This window comes from Dromiciops gliroides, chromosome 5, assembly GCF_019393635.1.
Source record: "Dromiciops gliroides isolate mDroGli1 chromosome 5, mDroGli1.pri, whole genome shotgun sequence".
NCBI lineage: Eukaryota > Metazoa > Chordata > Mammalia > Microbiotheria > Microbiotheriidae > Dromiciops > Dromiciops gliroides.
The window spans coordinates 208,202,587-208,222,731 of NC_057865.1; the positions used below are offsets into that span (position 1 = coordinate 208,202,587).

Sequence of the window (20,145 nt, forward strand, 5' to 3'; positions counted from 1 at the left end):
TTCTGATAAAGGTCTTATTTCTAAAATATATAGGGAACTAAATGAAATTTATAAGAATGCAAGTCATTTGCCAGTTGAGAAATGGTCAAAGCATATGAACAGGCAGTTTTCAGATGAAGAAATCAAAGCTATCTATTACCATAAATCACTATTGATTAGAGAAATGGAAATTAAAACAACTCTGAGGAAATTAAAACAACCTCATACTGGTGGCAGCTAGATGGCGCAGTGGTTAAAGCACTGGCCCTGGATTCAGGAGTACCTGAGTTCAAATCTGGCCTCAGACACTTGATACTTACTAGCTGTGTGACCCTGGGCAAGTCACTTAACCCCCATTGCCTACAAAACAAAAGAAAACAAAAAACAACAACCCCATACCTATCAGATTGGCTAATATGACAAAAAAGGAAAATAATAAATGTTGGAGAAGTTATGGAAAGAATGGAACACTAATGCATTGTTGGTGGAGTTGTGAATTGATCCAACCATTCTGGAGAGCAATTTGGAACTATGCCCAAAGGGCGTACTAGGTCTGTATCCCAAAGAGATCATAAAAAAGGGAAAAGGACCCCACATGTACAAAAAATATTTATAGCAGTTTTCTTTATGGTGGCAAAGAATTGGAAATCAAGGGTGTTTCATCAAGGAAACACTGCATGTTCCCCAAAGAAACAAAGGGGGGACTGTAATGATTGGAGTGATGCCACTTGCTGGATAGTTACTGTAGGAAAGCTCCGCCATAAGGAGAAGGCGTCTGAGGGCAAGCCATACAGCTCTTCCTTGGCGTCAGGAAGTGATGTTTGCTCATGGGTACTGTCTATCAAAGCTAACAGCTAGTTAGCTTGGAGCTGTGTGTGCATGTGGATGGGATGTTCCCAGTTTCACAGGAGGTTTGTGGGACGAAGAAGGAAGTGTTGGGCCTTTTTTGGTTCCTGACCTCGCCATGGCGGGTCAGATGATGGGGTCTCTTAGAAATAGTTAGATATTTAATAGTTTCTCTCTGATCATTAGATTCTAATGCTCTTTAATAAATATTTAAAAGTCTTGCCAAAGCTCCTAATTTATTGGTGACCACTCATTAGATATTTTAGATGGATATCTAGAGTTTTAGCCTCTTACAAGGAGATGCCCATCAATTGGAGAATGACTGGACAAGTTGTGGTGTATGAATGTTATGGATTACTTTTGTGCTGTAATAAATGATGAGCAGATGAGGAGGATGATTGGTGAAGATGAGGATTGATGATAAAATGTATAATAATTTGCTTGGCTATTATGAAGAAAATTCTGTGAGGTATAAGGTACTATAGAAATGTTATCTATTACTGTTGTTGCAATAATCAACCTCATGGGTTTATTGTAAGGAAATATATCTTTAAAGTAATGTGGAAATGTTTTGCATGACTTCTCATGTATAACTTATATTGAATTGCTCGAGTTCTTGGGGGTTTGGGGAGTGAGAGAGAAAAAGAATTTGGAACACAAAATTTAAAAAAACTGATGTCAAAATTTCTTTTTACATGTACTTTGGCAAAATAAAAATTTTAAATGAAAAATATTATTAAAAAATATAAGTAAAAAGGAGAATGACTGATAAATTTTTAAAAACTAATTATTTTCTCATAGACCCTTAACTCCTAAAACTGTTTTTTTTAGAACTTGGAATTACAAAAAGAAAATAGAGCCTTTCCTTGGCATATCTATAATTTATCAGTATTTATCATTTAAATAAATGTTATTAAATTTATTTTTTTAAAAGAAATGATGAGCAGCCAGATTTCAGAAAAACCTGGAAGGACTTAAGTGCACTGATGCTGAGTGAAGTGAGAAGAACCAGGAGAACATTGTTCACAGTAACAGCAACATTATATGATGATCAACTGTGATACACTTAGCTCTTCTTAGCAATCCAATGATCCAAGACAATCCAAAAAAACTCATGATGGAAAATGTTCTCCACATTCAGGAAAAAAGAACTGCAGATTCTGAATGCAAATTGAACCATACTGGTTTTACTTATGTTTTTCTTTTTTTCTTTTTTGAGGTTTTTCCCTTTTGTTCTGATTCTTCTTTCACAACATGGATAATGCAGAAATATGTTTAATGTTTGCTTTCTGTCTTGGGGAGTGGGGAGGGGAGGGCGGGGAAGAGAAAAGTTTGGAACTAAAAATCTTATGAAAACAAATGTTGAAAGCTATCTTTACATGTAACTGAAAAATAATAAAATACTTTTATTATTTTAAAAAATGCTACTGGCAAAACTGGAAAACAGTATCGTAGAAACTAGATATTGACCAACATCTCACACTGTATACCAAGCTAAGGTAAAAATGGATGCATGATTTAGACATAAAGGTTGATATAATAAACAAATTTGGAGGGCAAGGAGTAATTTACCCATCAGATCTATGGAGAAGGGAAGAATTTATGACCAAAGAAGAAATAGAGAACAATGCAAACATGTAAAATGGATCATTTTGATTACATAAAATTGAAAAGCTTTTGCAACAAAGAAAACCAATGCAACCAAAATTATAAGGAATGCAGAAAACTGGGAAAGAATTTTTACAAGTATCTCTGATAAAGGCCTCATTTCTCAAATATATAGAGAACTGAATCATATTTATAAGAATCTAAGTCATTCCCCAACTGATAGTCAAAGGATATGAACAGTATTTAGACAAAGAAATCAAAGCTATCTCAAAAAATGCTCTAGATCACTACTGATTAGAGAAATGCAAATTAAAACAACTCTGAGGTACCACCTCATACCTATCAGAGTGGCAAATATAACAAACAAGGAAAATATTGGATGTTGGAGGGGATATGAGAAAACTGGGACTAATACACTGTTGGTGTAGTTGTGAACTGATCCAACCATTCTGGAGAGCAATTTAGAACTATGCCCAAAGGGCTGTCAAACTGTGTATACCTTTTGATCCAGCAATACTATTGCTAGGTTTATATCCCACAGACATCACAAAAAAAAGAGAACAGCACCTATTTCTACAAAAATATTTATAACAGCTTTTTTGGGGGGGTGGCTAAGAATTAGAAATTAAAGGGATGCCCATCAATTGGGGAATGGCTAAAGAAACTGCCATATGATTGTAATGGAAATGACAAGCAACATGATTTCAGAAAAACCTGGAAAGACTTACAAGAATTTATGTATAGTGAAATGACCAGAACCAGAAGTACATTGTGCATAGTAACAGCAATATTATTTGATGAAGAACTGTGAACGACTTAGCTATTCTCAGGAATACAGTGATCCAAAGGACTAGTGATGAAGCATACTATGCACCTTCAGAGAAAGAACTGATACTGATCGTACACAGAGTGAAGTATGCTATTTTCACTTTCTTTCATTTTTTTCTTTGAGTCTTATACAAAATGTTTAATATGGTAATGTTTTACATACATACATGTATAACCTATATCTGATTGCTTACTGGCTCAGGGAGTGAGTAGAGGATGGATGTTAGGGTGGGTTAAAATTTGGAACTCAAAACTTTAAATAAAAATGTTTATTATTTTTTTAAATGAAGGGGGAGAACTTGGTTTATTTTTGTTTGTTTTTTGGTGTTTTTTTGCGGGGCAAGGAAGATTAAGTGACTTGCAGAGGGTCAAATAGCTAGTAAGTGGCAAGTGTCTGAGACTGGATTTGAACTCAGGTCCTCCTGAATCCAGGGCTGGTGCTTTATCCACTGTGTCACCTAGCTGCCCCCAGGGGGAGAACTTTGAAGCAAATTTGTCTGATGAAATTCTGATATTTAAAGAACTTAGGGAATTGATAAAAATATAAGGACAAGAACCATAAGGACAAGAGGAGCAGTAGAAGAAAGAGGAGGAGGACAAGGAAAAGGAGGAGGACAAAAGAAGAAATCCTTTAAATGAAACATTTTCATGAAATATTTTCATTAAACAAATGAGAGCAGAAGGAAGTTCAGATGAGGACACAGACAATCAGGGCAGTGTTGGGACTACCCTGATGAATTTACATAATAAAGATTTATATTTTCATTTACAATCTTCTTTTTCTGTTCTTTGTATAAGAAAATCTTTGTGTTTTATTGGTATTTGTCAAATTCATAATAATAAAAAAGAAAATGTTAATTAGCATGTAAAAAGATTGTTTTCACCCTTTTTTTGCTGGTTCTGCTGTTCTAGGATTTGTTTTGGGACATTATTTTTTGGTTGTTTGGAGGTGAATATGGAAGAATTAGGGCAATATACTGCTTACTCTGCCATCTTGGCTCCCAGAAGTTGATTGGACAATTATAACTGCAACATAGCATAGATTTCTTAAGTTTACAGCCCTGGTTATGAGAAGTAACAATGACAACAACAATAATAATAGTTAGCACTTACTATTTTAAAATCTCATTAATATATATTTATGAAATGAAATAAGCATTTTCATAGCATGGTACAATAAAAAAGATGATTGTACTTGAAACTGCAAGTTTAATATGCACAACTTACTATTCCTTTCAAATATACAAGAAAATTATCAAGTAAATTTTTCTTTCTTTTTTTAACCCTGTCTCCACCCCACTCTAGAAATGGCTAGCATTAGACACAAATAGAAACATATACAAACACACATACACACAGATGTATACACATATATATGTAAGTTGTTTCTATCAGTACTAATATTTATCTCTAGGAGCCGATATCATCTTTCTTCATATATCCGTTATAGGTAATTTGGATATGTATAATAATCAAAATTACTTAGTGACTCAAAGTCATCCTTAAAACACTATTGCTGGATAAAGCACTGGGCCTGGGTTCAGGAGGACCTGAATTCAAATCCAGCCTTGGACACTTGACACTTACTAGTTGTGTGACCTTGGGCAAGTCACTTAATAAAAAACAAAAAGAAACAAACAAAAAAACCCAACAAAACCCCAACCCCCCCCCCCCCGTTGCTATTACTATATACTAAAGCTTCTTACACAGTGAGTTGTGAACCAATATAGGAATACATAACTGAATATGGGGGTTGTGAAAAATTCGGGTATATGCTTATATTCCCAGGGTCACATAAAAATTTCTCAGATAAAAAGGGATCACAAGTGGGGAAAGTAACGAAGCTCTGTTATGTACAATGTTCTCTTGGTTCTGCTCATTTCACTCTTCATTATTTCATTCAAGCCATCACATATTTTTCTAAGATCACTGAGCTCATCATTTCTTATACCACAGTAGTGTTCCATCACAATCCTATATCACAGCTTGTTCAGACATTCCTCAATAGATGGATATCCCTGTAATTTCCAGTTCTTTGCCACCAGAACATATATGTTTTTTTCCTTTTTCTCTAATCATCTTTGGAAATAGACTTAGTCATTCTTCTCTTGTACTACCTGTCTCTGTGGGATAGGAAGAAGATTTAGGTTTGTAGTTTAACCTAGTTACTGTTGAACTGGTCCTGGTCCCAAAGCCCAGCCTGGATTCTAGGCTCAGGCAGGCACCCTGGTTGCTTGGGGCTGCAATGTCCTGCCTGGAATTTCAGCTATAAGGTTACCATTATACTGAACACTGGCCTGGTGGCCATGGGCATGCAGGAAAGAACTCAATAAAAAAAGGAAGTGTTCCTCTCAATCTGGCCAATTTAAATTTAATTTCTGACTATGCAGCTGATCAAAGGAGGCTACACCTACTCATGAGGTAAGAATGCCTCTATATCAGGAGATCTGGGCTTGGCCAGGCAAGCCCCTTCAGGGTACCTCCATCTTAGGTGATCTGGGCTTGCTACAAAATCTACTTACATAAAGAAATTACAAGTTTATGTAATGACAATGAAGGGACTTTTGTTATGTTGAAAATTTCCATAAATAGCACCTTTGACTTAATGGTCAATTCAGATTCTTGGAATTTAGGTAGTTTTGATAGCTAATAGACTTAAGAAACCTGCCAAATCTATTAATAAAGCACTAGATGGGTCTGTGTCTGGGTAAGGATGTTAGATGTCAACAGAATTAGTTTAAATTGCTTTGAGTTATCCTTTAAATAAGATACTAAGTGACTGTTGAAAAATTAAAATGTAGTTTTTATCTGCCTGTCTCCTACAAACAGAATTAATAAACAGATAAGAGAAATTATATCTTATAATATCTCCTACAATTTGTTTCCATACGCATCCTTCTATGAAAAAACAGATCAGAGAATGTCTCCTAGCAAAACCAGATCAGAGACAGACAGAAAAAATATAATACCAATTTAATTTTGTCCCAAGAAGAAATATAACATGATCATGTTTGGAGACCCCTGTTCTCAGAAAGGAGCTCAAAGATCCCTTATTTCTAAGGATTTTTAAGGTTTCTTTGCTCACAGGTTACAGAATAACTTCATTAGCATGATATAAATCAAACCAAAGCAAATACTGTACAAGAATGGATGTAACAGAGACATCATGATAAGATTACAGGATTCTAAAAAAGGGTTTGGCAAGGATGAGGATACCCAGATGTCTCCATAAGGTAGGGACTTGCTATCCTTAGGGAAAAGAAGTCACTTTTATCTGAGTTCAGTTTGGATTTCAGTTGGGGCAATTTGCTACTATTAACCTAAGGTTTCATAAAAAGTACTTTTGTATAGTAAGATACCTCCATCAAATCCAGGTGATCCATATATTCATATTAACATGGCACATACAACTTTGCATCAAAAATATTTGATTTCAAATGACTGAGGTTAAGACCTGAGGGAAAAGGAAGGTTGGGTGTTTCAATTAGCTTCTCCCCATATTCATTTTAAACAGAGGGCCTGAAAATGCTGAAGGATATTATTCTGCATGGACAATATGTCAGGCTTCAACATAAATCTGTTATAGTTTTATAGCAGTCACAATTTACAAAATAAAATATCAGATTAATTTTATCTAAAATAATTAAAAATTAGAATAATAAAAAAAATTAGACTTTCACTGTCTAAACAATTCCTATTTTAAAGTTAATCCACATGTTAATGCTTGGTAATACACTTAATCTCAAATCTATATTCAAAAGATTCCAACTTAACTTGGACCACCCACTCCTCCAAAAAAGAAGAAAAGATGAATAACTTAATGAGTTTTATGATGTTGAGCTTAAAAGATAAGATGTGTACATAAAGGGAGAATTGGAAGGAAAGCCAGTTTATAACTCATTCAGTGAAATATAATAACAAAAGCTTGGGTTTCAGAGATGTGAGGTATTCACCGTATTCCCCTCAACGGGAGCCCCTTCTCAACTTTGGATCCATTTGTGCAGTAACTGGATTCAATTCTGGAGAAGCCAGATTCTCTTGAATAAGAAATCAGTTTCTTTTTGTACACTCTTTCTCTCTTTATAACTTCACCCCAGAGGTCCATGGAAAATAAAATTTCAGTTTGGCTCATGTTTAGGATTTCTCTGAAAGGGAGAGAAGGATATTCAATGTAAAATGTGCATCAATTCTAGTTGTTTATGTCTGCAGCACAAAAGAAATGCTAAGCACACACTCACAAATCACAAATATTCAGTAACATAAATGAACTAGTAATTCATGATTATCATTTTCCTCATCTGGGAGGTAGGTACTTAAAACATCAAAACATGAGAGTAGAGACTGCTAACTGAACACTTCATCTTTAGCTTAACCTTACATTGTAAAAACAACTCCTGCAGGAGCCATGTCTTCTGATAAGCCAGGAGCTTTGGCTTCTTCCTCCTATCCAAGAAGCTACCAGCTTCCAAGAATGGATAGACACATCAATGTCAAGATGGCTTTTTGGCCTCTGTACTCAGGGAAGGAATACAAAACAGAAGAGGTAGCTAAGGCCCAGTCTCAAGGATTTCCTAGTCAGGAAAATACTCAGTCTCCATTTTTATAACCCCATCCAAAAGGTCTCAGAAAAAGAAAGCTACTTGCCATACATTAAGGAGAAGGAAGAGTGAATGAGAGGGTGGAATCATTCCTTTTAAAGTCTACTGGGTGGCAAGCTTTTGGTACTATGGCCAATCCTCTCTGTGGAGCTTTGACACAACTTCTCCTCCACCCCTCTCACCTCCATCCATTGAGGTGGGGAGAGGTAGAAAAGGAAAAAGAGAAAAGCCAGCATTTGCTGTATTTTATCCCAAAGTGCCAAATCCTTCAAAGCTGAGCATGGTTGCTCAAAGGTTCAGGTAGTATTCCATGTAAAGTGCCCAGCCCAGAACACATGGGTCACCTGAAGTGGCCAAGGCCAGTCCAGTCTTTGAAAAATGCTACATAGGGGCAGCTAGGTGGTCCAGTGGATAGAGCACCGGCCCTGGAGTCAGGAGGACCTGAGTTCAAATCCGACCTCAGACACTTAACACTTACTAGCTGTGTGACCCTAAGCAAGTCACTTAACCCCAATTACCTCACCCCCACACACACACACACAAAAGAAAAAGAAAAAAATGCTACATGGAATGGCCACTGTTATAATGAAATTGGAATATTTGGGGGAAGTCCTTAGAGACTCCAGTACGTTCTTAAAGAGGCTAAACACCTTTTTGTTTCCAAATCAAGAAGAGGGAACTAGGAGGAAAACCATTCTTACCATTCTGTTTTTATAATATTCAGTTCAGAGATAAGAGTAGCATTCGTTGAATGATATCTGGGTGACACTGAAGATATAAACATATCGTGGGAAAATAATAATTTTATATTTTGATGAAAATTCATCTGGACAATTTCTTTCTTGCTTCAGGTCCTTTCCTGTTACCCATCACAATTCTGTAGGACTTATTTCTATCAATTGAGGAATCAAACTTGCCCCCAGCTTAAGGCATCCAGGTGTAGTGTTCAACACAGACAGGTCTGGCTGGGTTTAGGAAAGGTGATTCCTTCTTAAGGGTATAGATGCTTTGCCTTTACTTCAATTTTATCAAACCATAGATTTTTTGGAGGTTGTTGGTGTAAGGTGGAGATGAAAGGGAAGGGGCCTGAGATGAGGATAAAGCCCATTGGGTTTAAAGATAGCTGTGGCATTACCTTCACTGCTCAGCAGTGTACTGGTACACAGATTAACTCACTTATTGTTCCAAAAGTCTTCTCCTACCTTCCCCTATGTCTCATGTGCTGCAGATTACCAGTACATACAAATGCCTCCTAGCCATATGTTTTCATGCTTTTCTTCTTTCTGATGCAGGTGTTAAGCATTTCCTGACTTCACTAAGCATTGTTGCATACAAGATGAAGATGTGGCTTTTGATCAGTTACCTAATTACAATGTGCTTTATATCCTGTCTAGCAGGTAAGATAGTCTATTGCCATAATTTACATAAATTATTTTCATTGCTTAGGAGATGTACACTAATATCCACACAAACATATATATGTTTAAACTAATTTAGATGAGAATGAGATTCAAATGTTGTCCTATCCCCCTCTACATTTCCCTCCACTGTTAAAACTCTTTCTTGTGTACCTTTTTTTTTTTTGGTGGGGCAGTGACTTGCCCAGGGACACACAGCTAGTAAGTGTCAAGTGTCTGAGGCCGAATTTGAACTCAGGTCCTCCTGAATCCAGGGCCAGTGCTTTATCCACTGTGCCACCTAGCTGCCCCCCTTGTGTACCTTTCTTATGTGAAATAATTTTCCCTGTTCTTCCTCTCCCTTCCTCCTACTCCCAGGGCATCCATCTTTCTTGGCCTTCCACTTTTTCTTTTACATCATCCCAACATAATCAACTTATTCCCACACCCTCTATCTATGTAAAACCCTTCTAACTTTCCTAATAATGATAAAGTTCTTAGGAGTTGCATGTATTTACCTTATCCATTTCTCTTTCATGTTATGTTTATGCTTCTCTTAAATCTTGTATTTAAAAGTTAGATTTTCTATTCATTTATGATATTTTCATTAGTAATACTTAAAAATCCCATGGACCAGAAAGGGGAAAGGGATCCACGTGTACAAAAATATTTATAGCTGCTCTTTATGTGGTGGCAAGGAATTGGAAGTTGAGGGGATGCCCATCAATTGGGGAATGGCTGGACAAGTTGTGGTATATGAATACAATGGAATACTATTGTACTGTAAGAAATGATGAGCAGGAGGAGTTCAGAGAAACCTGGAGGGTCTTGCGTGGGCTGATGATGAGTGAGATGAGCAGAACCAGAAGAACATTGCACATAGTATCATCAACATTGAGTGTTGATCTACTGTGATGGACTATATTCTTCTCACCAATGCAGTGGTACAGAAGAGTTCCAGGGAACTCATGATAGAAGAGGATCTCCAAATCCAGGAAAAAAAAAACTGTGTAGTATAGATGCTGAATGAACCATACTATTTCTTTTGGTTTTGGTGCTGTTGTTTTTATCTATTTTGAGGTTTTTCATCATTGCTCTGATTTTTCTCTTATAACATGACTAATGCAGAAATAGGAAAAAAAATCCCATGGACCTCTGGGGTGGAGTTAAGTATTCATTTTTTTTTCTTGAAGGATTATACTTAATTTTTCTGGGTTGGTTATTCTTGATTATAATTCTAGTTCTTTTGCCTTCCAGAGTATCATATTTCTGACCCTTCACTCCTGTAGAGTGGCAGTTGCTAAATCTTGTGTCATCCTGACTATGGCTCTGTGATACTTGAATGGTTTCTTTCTGAGTGCTTGTGGTATTTTATCCATGATCTGGGAGTGCTGCAATTTGGCTATAAAATTCCTGGGAGTTTTCATTTTAGAATCTCTTTCAAGAGATAAGAAGTGGATGCTTTCAATTTCTACTTTTCCTTCTGGTAGGGCAATTTTATCAGGGCAGTTTTCCTTGATAATTTTTTGAAATTTTATGTCTAGGCTCTTTTTTTATCATGGCTTTCAAGTAGTTCAATAATTCTTAAATTATCTATTTTCCAAGTCAACTGTTTTTCTGATGAGATATTTCACATTTATTTTATTTTTTATTTATTTTGACTATGTTTTATTGTTTCTTGATGTCTCAAGGAGTCATTAGGTATGACTTGACCAATTCTAATTTTTAAAAAGTTATTTTCTTCAGGGAGGAATTTTTGTAAACAATCTGCATTTTGCTTTGAGGCATTACTTGCAGATGTTTTCAAGTGATTATCTTCTGAGTTTGTCTTGAGCTTTTCTGTCACCATAGAAGCTTTTTATGATCTTGTTCTTTTTTTTGTTGTTTGCTAATTTTCCCCATTTGTTTCTTGGCTTTGTGATAGAATTAGGCTCTGTTCACCTATAGGATAGATGGCTAACCTGAGCCCCTGTGGAGCATTCCAAGGGAGCTATTTTCACTATACTCCTGGTCTATCTCTGCTCCTTACTTAGGTAGTGTCTCTGTTTCCTCGTTACTACAAGCCATAACTTCTCCTCTCTGCCTTGGAACTGTATCCAGGTAATGGGTAGAGAAGCTTCCAGATAGTGCCTGGTCTTGTGCCCTTTGTTAGCTTGGGGGTAATGTCTTTCTGACTGTGTATTTAGGCCACTTACCATCTTTAGTCCCTGACTGCTCCTGGTTTCACCACTGCTGCTGTTTCTAAGCTCCATAGCTGGTGCCACTTCTACATGCCATGCTCTTTGGATAGTCTCTACCCTAGTGTCTGCAGATGTCTCTTTTCTGTCCATACCTGGGGAAAAAAAGGGAATGTGACTTTTTTTGTTTTCTAACACACTCAAATTGGTTTTGATATTTTAAAAGAATTTTGATTAAAGGTACAGGATAAGAGATCCCAGCAGAAGTGCCCATATTTGGATCTGGGTCACAGTGCTGGGTGGTAGTCCCAGGGTGAGGAAGAGCACTAACATGCCAGAACTTGCTGCCATAGGGGAGCAAGCACTCTGGTCACAGTTCTAGAACAGAAAGGAGTGGTTGTGGTCACAGACCAGAGCACAGGCCAGGAGAATAGTGTGTAATTTAAAATTCTAAATGTGGGTTCTAATCTGTTCCCCCAGTTTGGGGGAAAACTGACTAAAATCACTGATAAAATGAGTTTAGTTTTTTAAGGGTTTATTGAAAGATAGAAAGAGAAAGATTGAGAACAGAATTCCTACAGCCTGGCAATGCTATCTTTCCTCAATTTTCTTGTGAAGTTCTCTGGAGTCTCTCTCCTCCACCACGGTGAAGTCAGGAACCCAAAAAGAGAGAACTCCTCCCCCATGTGTTCCTCCCAGAAATGGAAGGCTCCTCAAGTTGATTGGCTGGTAGTCTTGATAGACAGTACCTATGAGCAAACGTCACTTCCTGACGCCAAGGAAACGCCACATGGCCTTGCCCTCAGAGGCATTCTTCTCATGGTGGAGCTTTCCTATAGTAAATCTTCAGCAGGTAGCATCATTCCAGTCATTACAGTAGTAAATATACCTTTCCTTAGATAATATCACCTTGGAAGAACTAAAACTTTACAGGCACCACCCCCTTGGCCCCAGAACTAGTTTCTAAAACAGTTGCACAAAACCCCTGAAGCTTGGGAAAGTGTACCCTCCAGCCCTAGAAACAGAGTCCCACTTTAACATAGAGTTAAAAAAAAGTCAAGAAATAGGATGTAAAATGAGCAAACAACAGAAAAAATTCTGACTATAGAAAGTGACTATGGTGAGCAAGGAAAATCAAAATACACACAGAAGAAGACAACAAATTCAAAATTCCTACATCCAAAGCATTAAAGAAAAATATGAATTTTCCTCAGGCTGTGGAAGAGCTCAAAAGAATTTTAAAAATCAAGTAGGAGAAGCAAAGTAAAAACTGGGAAGAGAAATGAGAGTGATGCAAGAGAAATCATGAAAAAAGAGTCAATAGCTTGGTAAAGGAAGGCACAAAAATATACCAAAGAAAACAACACCTTATAAAGCAGAATAGGTGAAATGATAAAAGAAACACAAAAATCCAATGAAGAGAAGAATGCCTTGAAAATCAGAATTAAGTAAATGTAAAAAGAGGAACAAAAAATTCACTGAATTAAAAAAAAAACCTTCTTAAAAAGTAGAATTAGCCAATTGGAAAAGGAGATAAAAAAGCTCAGTGAAGAAAACAATTCTTTTAAAAATTAGAATTAGGCAAGTGGAATACTACCTCACAGGGTTGTTATAAGAATAGCAATTTGTGAACTTTAAAGTATTTATTGACTTCAATAAATGTGAGTTCTTATTGTGACTTAGAGTTCCTGAAAAAAAGTTATTAGGAATTTATGAGACATTAAGAAACAGTAAAACAAAATCAACAAACAAAATCAAAAGAATGAAAAAATAGAAGAAAATGTGAAATATCTCATTGTAAAAACACCTGACCTGGAAAATAAATTGAGGAGAGATAATCATTTAAGAATTACCAGACTATCTGAAAACTATAATAATAATTAAAAAAAGAACCTATACATCACCTTTCAAGAAATTGTCAAGGAAAATTCCCCTGATATCAGGGTAAAATAGAAATTGAAAGACTCCACCAATCACCTCCTGAAAAAGATCCCCTAATGAAAACTCCCAGGAATATTATAGCCAAATTCCAGAGCTCCCAGGTCAAGGAGAAAATATTGCAAGCAGCCATAAAAAATAATTCAACTATCACAAAGTCAAACTAACAAAAAAACATTTAGTAGTTTCTACATTGGAGGATCAGGAAGCTTGGAATAGGATATTCAGGAAAGCAAAAGAGCTAAGATTGCAACCAAGAATCTCCTGCCAAGCAAGACTTTGAAGCATTTATGATGAAAAGACCGGAGCTGAATAGAAATTTTGACTTTCAAATACAAAACTCAAGAGAAGTGTATAAAGGTAAACCAGAAAGAGAAATCCCAAGGCTTTCAATAAGGTTAAACTGTGTCTATTCCTACATGGGAAAAATTATACTTCTAACTTCTAAAAACTTTCTTATTACTAGGGCATTTAGAAGGAGTATACTTAGACAGAAGGCATGGGTGTGAGTTGAATTTGATGGGATGACTATCTTAAAAAAATAAAATTAGGGGGTAAGAAAGAGGAATGCTCTGGGAAAAGGGGGAAAGGAAGCAGTAGAATGGGATTGATTATTTGACATAAAAGAAAATAGAAAGAACTTTTAGAATGGAGATGGGGATGGTAGTGGGGAGCAAGTGAACTTTACTCTCATGAGAAATGGTTCAAAGAGGGAATAACATGCACACTCAATTGGGTATAGAAATCTATATTACCCTATAGGAAAGTAGGAAGGGGATCCCTTATAGGAAGGGGATAAGAGAAATGGAAGCATAGAAGGGAAGGCAGATAGAAGACAGAAGCAAAACACCTTTTGGGATGGAGAGATTGGGGGAGAAAGAGTAGAATAAACAGGTGGGGAAAATAGGATGGAGGGAAATACATAGGTAGTAATCATAACTGTTAAAAAAATTGTATCAAGTTTCTCTTGTAAAAACCTGAGCCATTCCCCATTTGATCAAAGGATATGGTCAAATTGGTCAAAGGATAGGAAAAGGCAGTTTTCAGATAAAGTAATCAGTTATTTATAATTATATGAAAAATGCTCTTAATCACTATTGATTAAAGAAATGCAAATTAAACAACCTATAAAACTGGCTAATAGGACAGAAAAGGAAAATGATAAATGTTGGAGTGAAAGTGGTCAAATTGAGACACTAATGCACTGTTGGTGAAGTTGTATACTGATTCAACATTCTGTAAAACAATTTATAGCCCAAAGGGCTCTGAAACCATGCATACCCTTTGATCAAGTAAAACCACTACTAGGTATGTATCTCAAAGATTTTTTTTAAAAAAGAAAAGGACATATATGTGCAAAAATATTTATAGCAGCTCTTTTTTTTTTTTTTTTTTTTTTTAGTGAGGCAATTGGGGTTAAGCAACTTGCCCAGGGTCACACAGCTAGTAAGTGTTTAAGTGTCTGAGGCCAGATTTGAACTCAGGTACTCCTGAATCCAGGGCCGGTGCTCTATCCACTGCGCCATCTAGCTGCCCCCTATAGCAGCTCTTTTAATGGTGGCAAAGAACTGGAAATTATGGGGATGTCCATCAGTAGGGGAATGGCTGCACAAGTTGTTTATGATTGTGATGGAATGATATTGTGCTATAAAAAATGATGAGCAGAACACTCTCAGAAAAACCTGGAAGGATAGTACATGAACTGATGCAAAGTGAAATGAACAGAACCAGGAGAACAATGTACACAGTAACAGCAATATTGTATGATGATCAGCTGTGAATGATTTAGCTATTCTCAGCAATACAATGGTTCAAGACAGTTTTGAAGGACTTATGATGAAAAATGCTATCCATCTCCCGAGAAAAAAAAACTGATGGAGCCTGAATGCAGATTGAAGCATACTTTTTCTTTGATTTCTTTATATTTCTTGGTTTTTTTGTCAACATGACTAGTGTGGAAATATATTTTGCATGACTACACATGTATAACCTATATTAAATCACTTGCCTTCTCAATGAAGGGGAGGGGGAGCAAGGGAGAGAATTTGTGACTCAAAATTTTTTTTTAAAACCCAAAAGTTAAAGATTTTTTAAATGTAATTGGGGAAAATAAAATATTAAGTCATTAGAAAAACAACAGCAAGAAGAGAAATAAGCTGGGTACAGGAAAGAAAATAGTACAATTCAGCAGCCTGTTAGTCACAGCTAAGTGGTACCTTTCAAGTATGTATAGGGCTCTTATATGCTACATTTATTCTTTTTTGCCTCAGAGGGCAAAAAATATATTTTCCCTTATTTATATAAGGGAAATAGGTAAAAATTGCAGAGGTAGATTCAGGCACAACATAAGGAAAACCTTCCTTTGTGTAACAGTAGTGTCATCCAGTTCCTCAATAGGTTTCCCTCTCATTGGAAGTCTTCCAATAAAGGCTAGATGATTGCTGGTGTGCTATAAAAGATATTTTGCATGTATGGATGGAAGGAATGACCTGAGGTCTTTTCTAACTTTAAAATTCTCTTGTGACTTTGAGTCTCTGGAAGTTAGTTTTAATTATTAGAAAACTTTCTTTTACAGTATAATGCAGATTTTCTTTTATTAAAAATTCATTTAAATTAATTTTATATTTTCTTTAGTTGCAGAAGATGGCAAAGGATTTGGGCCAATTTTTGAAGAGCAACCAATTGATACCATTTATCCAGAAGAATCGCCAGATGGAAAAGTATCCTTGAACTGCCGGGCCCGAGCTAGCCCCTTTCCTGTTTACAAGTAAAATGCAATCACTTAAGTGTCATATACTTTAGTGACAACAACATTTTTTACAATGCTAACATTTAGAAGATTTAGAATTGTAAAGGATCTTAGAGATCATCTAATCTAACCCTATAATTGTGTGTGTGGGGGGGGGGCAATGAGGGTTAAGTGACTTGCCCAAGGTCACACAGCTAGTAAGTGTCAAGTGTCTGAGGCTGGATTTGAACTCAGGTCCTCCTGAATCCAGGGTCAATGCCTTATCAACTGCGCCACCTAGCTGCCTCCCCCCATAATTTTTTGTGTAGTGATATGGAGCCTCACATGTAGAAAGGGAACCTTGTCATTGTGTGGCTTGAAGGGAGACAGAATAGATATCTCTAGTCTCTTCTCCCTGCCAACTTCTCCAAGGGAGGCTTTCATTCCTGTCAGGAGAAGAAGCAGGAGGTTGAGGTTAGAGGCTTGGCTTTCCTTCAAGAGAGGAAGTAGTGTAGAAATATATCTATCTGTCCCCTTAAATTGTATTAGTCTAGAGGATATGATTGGGTTCAAGCTACCTTTTTGATCATTTTGTCATTTTGCGGGGCAAGGGAACCCTAAACTTTTTATCTGAGGCTTTGCCCCATCCCACCTAATACTAGTTCCACAAAGAACACATGTAGTGATTTGCAAAGAAGCCCATTATCCAAATTGTAGAAATGCAGAAATCAGAGAAGGTTTACACAGGAAAATACATGTCAGATAATACAGAGTGAAGGAACTTTCCCACTGAACTCACCTCAACCAAGAGAATGTCCTAGATCTCACTCAAGGCAAAATTCCCTAAAATCTCTAGAGTAGCTAATTTGAAATCCTTATTTCAATGGATGTAGACTGCTTTCTCCTCTCATGTCTTCCCAGAACATTTCCCTTTAGCAACCTGAAGTGGGATTGTTCTCTTTTACCTTTTCTTTCAAAACTGGAATCCAGTAGCACAGGACAGGATTTTTATCTCCAACAATAAGGAGAGAATGCCATATCAATGGGTTTGGGGACAAGGGTTCTGTATATATGAGGAAATTGATGCTCAGAGATGTTAACTTACTTCCCCAGGGTCATACAAATAGAGTTATCAATGGATCTATTATTATCTGTTATTCCTATATGTGAGATGACTTATCTAGAGGGGATTCCTTATGGGACAATATTATGTCTACATTCCTTTCTGTCTCTGTGGTTCTATTTTAAACATACAGATAGAAAACTTCTAAATCCTACTCATCATCTTTTCATGGTAAAAAGAATATGACTCCCCAAAAGCTCTGCAATTTTCAATCTTGGCAAAACCGAAGCTAAGATTTCTGTAAAATTTTCTAAAAAAATTGGTTGTCTTTCTTTTTTTTTTTTTAAAAAGATTTTTTTTTATTTTTTGGGTGAGGCAATTGGGGTTAAGTGACTTGCCCAGGGTCACACAGCTAGTAAGTGTTAAGTGTCTGAGGCCGGATTTGAACTCAGGTCCTCCTGCCTCCAGGGCCGGTGCTCTATCCACTGTGCCACCTAGCTGCCCCGATTGTCTTTCAAACTAATCAGAAACATGTCAGATGATATGATATTCTCTGAAGTAAAAATGCCTTTTTTCTATATTACCAAAGCCCAAAAGATTCATAACATTCCTAAAGCCATGAGGCTACTCTGAGTAGCCTGGAGATAAGACTTGCGAGAAATAACCCTGATCTAAAAGTATTCTGAAGGTATTTTGAACGTAAACAATTTCCCCACACTTTTTTCTCAATGTAGCAACAAATAAAGTTAAAATATATCCTGATTCTAAATTGTTTTAAATTCTAGTACAGAAAATTAACACGAGAAGGGCCAATGCATAAATTGCTGCAAAATTTGCTTGTTTCTTTGAAGTATTCTTCTTAATGTGTAACACTTTTTTTTTTTTTTAGTGAGGCAATTGGGGTTAAGTGACTTGCCCAGGGTCACACAGCTAGTAAGTGTTAAGTGTCTGAGGCCGGATTTGAACTCAGGTCCTCCTGACTCCAGGGCCGGTGCTCTATCCACTGCGCCACCTAGCTGCCCCTAATGTGTAACACTTTTCATTCTCATATTATTTTAGTTACATATGGGGGATTTACCATATCAGAAATAGGCTTTGCTCCAATACTAAGTGAACACAAAGCTTGCTTAGCTAAGGATATTGTTTGTTTCATTGGTATAGAAGAGAAATCAAGGTCAGTCAATCACAATGGATAGCGTACCAGGCCTGGAGTCAGGAAGACTCATATTCTTGAGTTCAAATCTGGCCTCAGACATTTAATTAGCTGTGTGACCCTGAGCAAGTCGCTTCACCCTGTTTGGCTTAGTTTTGTCATTTGTAAAATAAGCTGGAGAAGGAAATGGCAAATCCCTTTCAGTATCTTTGCCAAGAAAACCCCAAATGGGGCCATGATGACTGAAATGACTGAACAGCAACAATAAGAGAAACCACTGATTTTAGAGTAGGAAGAGATAGGATCAAATTCTGGTTCTGTTACTATCTGCGTGACTTTGAGCAAGTCAGTTCTCTGAACTTTAGTTTCCTCATTTGTAAAATGAAATGATTGAATTAGATAATATATAAAATCCTATAGAAGCATGTGGTACAAAGGAAAGAATACTTAATTTGGAGTTAAAAAAAAAAAGAAAAGAAAAGAAGGCTTTGAATCCTATTTCTTCCATTAATTTGCAAATTGATGTGATCTTGGACAAATAACCAAATATGTATGGGCCACAATATCCTCAGTTATAAAATAAGGTGATTAGGCCAAATTATTCCAACTCTAAATTGGTGATATGCTCTCCTCCTGGTGGCCAAATTCTGATAATTCACTTTTCAAAGATGATCCGTGAAATTCTTTTTGAAGGTCTTTTGGGATAAAGGCCTAATTGGTTAGTTTCACATCAATCACTTCATTAAAAAAAAAAAACCAAACAATTCTTTTTGTAATTTTAAGCTGCACATATTTGAACAATCTTCCATGAAAGATTATGTCAATGTCCAGCATATTCATTGTTCCTTATAGCATAATAATGTTACATTGCATTCTTATACTAAAACTTGTTTAGTCTGTCCTCAATAGATAAGAATCTATTTTGTTTCTAGTTCTTTGCTACTACAAAAAAAAAAATGCTGCTATAAATATTTTGGTGCATATGTGACCTTTCATTGGCCACCTTGAGGTATATGTCTAGCAATTGAATGTTTGGATGAAAGGATAGAAATATTTTTGTCACTTTCTCTGCGTGTATATATATATATATATATATATGTATATACACACTTTTTAATCAACTCTGTCCCTTGTTTGATGAATAATTGACCTCCTAGAAATAACTACAAAGTCTCTCTTCTAATTTTTTATGACATAATTTTTAACACTGAAGTCAAATATTCATTTCAGGTTTATTATTGAATATATATGGAGTAAGCTGATGTTCCAATCTAATTCTGCCAAACAACTTTCTAGTTTTCCCAACAAATCTTATCAAATAAAGAATTCCTTCCTAGTTAATTATATCTTATGAGGTTATTACTAAGTTTAGTTATTTTTTATTATTTTCAAGTGTCTCTCATTGATTTATTTTCCCATTTTTAATCAGTAGGAAAACATTTTAATGGTTATTGTTTAATAGTTGAGGTCTGTATGTACTATTTCCTCTTTATTCCTATTTTTTCCTTCTATTAGTTCATCCGGAAAAGTAACATGAAAATGTTAAACTGTTCTTAGGGTTCTTCAGGTTTATGTGACATTTATCTGTTTTATGTATAGATGGAGAATGAATAACTGGGATATTGATCTGACAAATGATCGCTACAGCATGGTAGGAGGCAACCTGGTAATCAACAACCCTGACAAATTGAGAGATGCTGGAAAGTATTTCTGCTTAGCTTCAAATATCTATGGAATGGTTAGAAGCACTGAAGCAACTCTAAGTTTTGGGTGTAAGTAGCTCCTAACAATCAATAAACAATGTGCTAGTTAAGTAAAAACTTAAATGAA

At 36.2% G+C, this 20,145-nt stretch overlaps 1 protein-coding gene across 3 annotated transcripts in view; it reads left to right on the forward strand.

The window, feature by feature from the left end:
- CNTN1 (contactin 1) overlaps window positions 1–20,145 on the forward strand; it is a 253,372-nt gene that overhangs the window by 50,907 nt on the left and 182,320 nt on the right. For 2 of the 3 annotated variants that reach the window (XM_043966354.1, XM_043966352.1), the window contains exons 2-4: window positions 9,152–9,256; window positions 16,006–16,138; window positions 19,915–20,087. In XM_043966354.1, the coding sequence (XP_043822289.1) occupies window positions 9,196–9,256; window positions 16,006–16,138; window positions 19,915–20,087 (367 nt within the window). In that variant the 5' untranslated portion in view covers window positions 9,152–9,195. The remainder of the gene's footprint in view (window positions 1–9,151; window positions 9,257–16,005; window positions 16,139–19,914; window positions 20,088–20,145) is intronic. The other variant, XM_043966353.1, reaches the window with a different exon arrangement.